The sequence below is a fragment of the Terrapene carolina genome, unplaced genomic scaffold, assembly GCF_002925995.2.
Source record: "Terrapene carolina triunguis isolate 2854851 unplaced genomic scaffold, T_m_triunguis-2.0 Scaffold502, whole genome shotgun sequence".
NCBI lineage: Eukaryota > Metazoa > Chordata > Testudines > Emydidae > Terrapene > Terrapene triunguis.
The window spans coordinates 576,514-580,925 of record NW_020664853.1 but is presented as its reverse complement, the minus strand read 5'-3'; the positions used below and the strand labels follow the sequence as shown (position 1 = coordinate 580,925).

General features: G+C 48.6%; 1 protein-coding gene across 1 annotated transcript; it reads right to left on the bottom strand.

Moving 5' to 3' along the window:
* Positions 1-1,022: 1,022 nt before the first annotated feature.
* On the bottom strand, positions 1,023-4,374 carry LOC112125448 (zinc finger protein OZF-like). Its single transcript, XM_029913164.1, has 4 exons — positions 4,136-4,374; positions 3,419-3,545; positions 2,717-2,830; positions 1,023-2,401 (listed from the first exon to the last, which is right to left on the bottom strand). Exons 1-4 carry the CDS (start codon positions 4,157-4,159, stop codon positions 1,122-1,124), a joined length of 1,545 nt encoding a protein of 514 aa, XP_029769024.1. The 5' UTR covers positions 4,160-4,374; the 3' UTR covers positions 1,023-1,121.
* Positions 4,375-4,412: the final 38 nt, after the last annotated feature.

Below are 4,412 nucleotides of genomic sequence, written 5' to 3'. Positions count from 1 at the left end.
AAGATACTTAAGACCAATGCAGATTGTGAAGAACTTCAAAAAGATCTCAAAAACTAAGTGGGCAACAAAATGACAAATTAAATTTAATGTGGATAAATGTAAAGTAATGCATATTGGAAAAAATAACCCCAACTATACATACAATATGATGGGGGGCTAATTTAGCTACAAAAATTAGGAAAAAGATCTTGGAGTCATCGTGGATAGTTCTCTGAAGACGTCCACGCAGTGTGCAGAGGCCGTCAAAAAAGCAAACAGGATGTTAGGAATCATTAAAAAGGGGATAGAGAATAAGACGGAGAATATATTATTGCCCTTATATAAATCCATGGTACGCCCACATCTTGAATACTGAGTACAGATGTGGTCTCCTCATCTCAAAAAAGATATACTGGCACTAGAAAAGGTTCAGAGAAGGGCAACTAACATGATTAGGGGTTTGGAACAGGTCCCATATGAGGAGAGATTAAAGAGGCTAGGACTTTTCAGCTTGGAAAAGAGGAGACTAAGGAGGGATATGATAGAGGTATATAAAATCATGAGTGATGTGGAGAAAGTAGATAAGGAAAAGTTATTTACTTATTCACATAATACAAGAACTAGGGGCCACCAAATGAAATTAATGGGCAGCAGGTTTAAAACAAATAAAAGGAAGTTCTTCTTCACACAGCGCACAGTCAACTTGTGGAACTCCTTGCCTGAGGAGGTGTTGAAGGCTAGGACTATAACAGCATTTAAAAGAGAACTGGATAAATTCATGGAGGTTAAGTCCATTAATGGCTATTAGCCAGGATGGGTAAGGAATGGTGTCCCTAGCCTCTGTTTGTCAGAGGGTGGAGATGGATGGCAGGAGAGAGAGATCACTTGATCATTACCTGTTAGGTTCACTCCCTCTGGGGCACCTGGCATTGGCCACTGTCGGTAGACAGGATACTGGGCTAGATGGACCTTTGGTCTAACCCAGTACAGCCGTTCTTATGTTCTTACTGAACATTGGAGAAGCCACACGGGTGAACGCCCCTAGATAGTCCAAGCATGTATGGGGATATTCTCCTGTGTGTGTTCTCTGATGCGTAATATGGTTTGCTCTCTTAATGTAACTTTTTCCACAATCCAAGCATTTATGTTTCCTGTCTCTTGTGCATTGTCTGATGTTGCGTAAGGTCCAATCTCTGGATGAAACTTTCCCCACATTCCAAGCAGGTGTGGGATCTGTCTCTTGTGTGAGTTCCCTGATGTCTGGTAAGGTTTGACTTCCAAATGAAACATTTCCCACAATCAAAGCATTTATAAGGTCTCTCACCAGTGTGGATTTTCCCATGTTTACGAAGGTTTGAGTTGTTATTGAAACTTTTCCCACAGTTCAAGCATTTGTAGGGTCTCTCTCCCGTGTGGGTTCTGTGATGCTTAGCGAGGTCTGAGGTGCTACTGAAGCTTTTCCCACAGTCCAAACATTTATGGGGTTTCTCTCCTGTATGGATCTTCAGATGTGTAATAAATGATGACTGCCAATTGAAACATTTCCCACAGTCGAGGCATTTATAGGTTCTCTCTCCGGTGTGGATTTGCTGATGTGAAGTAAGATAAGAACTCTGGCTGAAGCATTTCCCACAGTCCAAACATTTAAAGGGTTTCTCTCCTGTATGGATTCTCTGATGTGCAACAAGGGTTGATCTCTGTGTGAACGTTTTCCCACAGTCCAAGCACTTATGGGGTTTCTCTCTTGTGTGCGTTTTCTGATGTCTAATAAGGTCAGATCTGTGCATGAAACTTTTCCCACAGTCCGAGCATTTATGGGGCTTCTCTCCTGTATGGGTTCTCTGATGTGTAATAAGGCTTGACTTCCAATTGAAACACTTCCCACACTCAAGGCATTTATAGGGTCTGAATCCCGTGTGGATTCTCTGATGTATTGCGAGGTATGAGCATCTACTGAAGCTTTTCCCACACTCCGAGCATTTATGGAGTTTCTCTCCTGTGTGGACTGTCTGATGCCTAACAAGCGTTGACTTCTGATTGAAACATTTCCCACAATCAAGACATTTATAGGGTCTCTCTCCGGTGTGGTTTCTCCAATGAGAAATAAGGTTTGTACTCATATGAGATCTATTCTCAATATTGGGGCATTTATAGGGTTTTTCTTCCTTGTGACTTGTCTGCTGGACTGTGGTTTCCTTGGGATCCTTGCATCCAGCCCCACAATCAATGGATTCATCCATTTTTGTCACTTTTCCCAGCTGTTTTTCTGACCTGCCCCGATTTCCCCAGGCTTCTCCCTGTTCCAAGCACTGGGAAAAATTCCCTTCAGCTCTTCTTAAAAAGGTCCCCCATGGTTCCACTTCCCTGGGAACTTCCTGCTGTTGATTGTCCTCCTCATTCACACTCACTCTCTCACCACCTGCTGGGAGAGAGAATCCAGACAGGAGTCACTGCCTGTGCCGGGGAGAAAGGGGAATAGCAAAAACGGAAAACTCAACACAATAAAGGTGGGGAGATGGAGAAATTGGATTCTCTCTCCACATCCCCATGCAAACACTCACTGGGAAGTAAAATCAGGAAGGAAACTCCTGACAGCTAACAAGGTGGGTGGGAGACAGTGTGTGATATCTGACTACAGCCTGACCTGGGGGCGATGAGGAAGACCTCACAGCACATTTTTGGGAGTCTGAGCTTTTTCCTTCAGATGGTTTTCGTGTCAGTCTCACTGACTCCTCACCTGTGCGGGTACCTCTCGGGTTCTCCCTTTCCTCAGTGGCCTGGAGATCCGGGACCCACAGCTCTTCCCCTCGTTCCAGCCGGGCGATCAGGTCCGGTTTGGGAATGGGGAATCCTGCACAGGGGGTGAAATCAGGCAAGGTTGGGGCGCATCAGATATTGGAGGAATATTTGTCACAAAGAACATTCCTGAGTTTAACCGGACCCCATGCTGTGCTGGGGGGACGTGGGATCTGAAGGAAGGGGGAGCATGGTCCCTGAGCTCCCTTGGGAGAGGCAAATATCTGGGGAATGGGGGTGGAGGTGATGGTTGTCAAGCCATCCCTAGGGCTTTCCAGGATCTGGTGGGACTTGCTGAGGCAGACTCAGCTCAGGAGTTAAACCCCTGCATATTGCGAAATCTCCAGAGCTCTCCCCAGGGCTGGAGCTAGTCCCAGGAAGGGAGGGGCACTGGGATTCTGTGTGAGAGTGAGAGTTAAACCAGACAGGACAATACAGTGCTTCTGCCCCCTTGAAAATCGGAGGGATGGGGATGAATCAGCATGTGCATTAGGTTTATGACTCCCCGATCCCATTGGAGGGGGTATGCAGATGAAAGTCTCTCTCCCACACTGGAGCTGGGGACTACGTGACCATGGAAAAAACAGATTCAGAAATGCAGACCCCGCGGCTTCCAATAACCGAGGGGACAAGTATCGCTTACCCAATGAGGTCACCGTCTCATAGTTCTCCTGCATGACGTCCCTGTAGAGGGCTCTCTGACCGGGATCCAGCAGAGCTCCCTGCGCCTGGGTGAAATACACAGCCACCTCCTCGAAGGTCACCGGCATCTGAAACAACAAGAGTCCCCCACTCAGCACCTGCTGCCCCAGCCACTATCTCAGTGTTCATGGGGGAGAAAGATCAATAAAATGGAAGCTCTGGGAGGGCCAGAGGAGCAGAATCCCACCCCCACCCTGCTCAGAGCAGCCAGGAGGCTTCAGGGGGTGGGGAGGTGAGAGCTCCTTGTCCTCCCCAGCAGACGGAGGTGGGCAGGGTCTTCTCATTTCCCACATGCCTGCCAGCCACAGGCTGATATGGGAAGCAGAGCTCTGAGCCGGGGACAGGGACAGGAATCCCAAGAGCTTCCCTTTGTATTTCACAGCAGCTTCCGGCCAGTGGGTTCAGGCTCTAGCACTGGGAGTCTGGTCAGTTTTCCCAGCCCTGCCCAGGGGGGTGTTTCCTGTATCAGAAATGGGGGAATGTTCACCCCTCCTCCAACCCACCAATGGGCCTTTTCAGAAAATCAGGCTCCAAGTTGAACGTGTCCCAGCAGGTTTATCACACCCTGTCCCATCCCTGCCTCACCCTGTGTGTTTCCTGCCCCTCCCCCTCTACAGCAAACCCCACTCTGCCCCAAAGCTCCCTGAAAATCTCCTACCTGAGCTGGCTCCATCACAGGCATTTCCCTTCCCTGTCTCCTGGAGACGGGACGATCTGGAGCGAAACGCGGACGTGATTCCTCAGCCTGTGAGGGCGAGAGGGGCGATGGGGGAGGTTTCAGAAGGGGCTTGAGTCCATTTCACACCCCGATTCCCCCCAGGCTCTTTCCCTGCAGACAGACGCTCTGGACTCTGCCATTCTGGGAAAACCCTCAGTCACTTTATTACAACACAGACCCGGCCCCTCCCAGCACTGAACCCCTGAGACACTTTTAA

Coding starts and splice junctions, on each gene's coding strand:
- LOC112125448 (XM_029913164.1), bottom strand. CDS start 4,159: ATGCCTGTGATGGAGCCAGCTCAG. Junction 3,546..4,135: donor CTGTGATGGAGCCAGCTCAG/GTAGGAGATTTT, acceptor TTGTTGTTTCAG/ATGCCGGTGACCTTCGAGGA. Junction 2,402..2,716: donor CCCGAGAGGTACCCGCACAG/GTGAGGAGTCAG, acceptor TCTCTCTCCCAG/CAGGTGGTGAGAGAGTGAGT.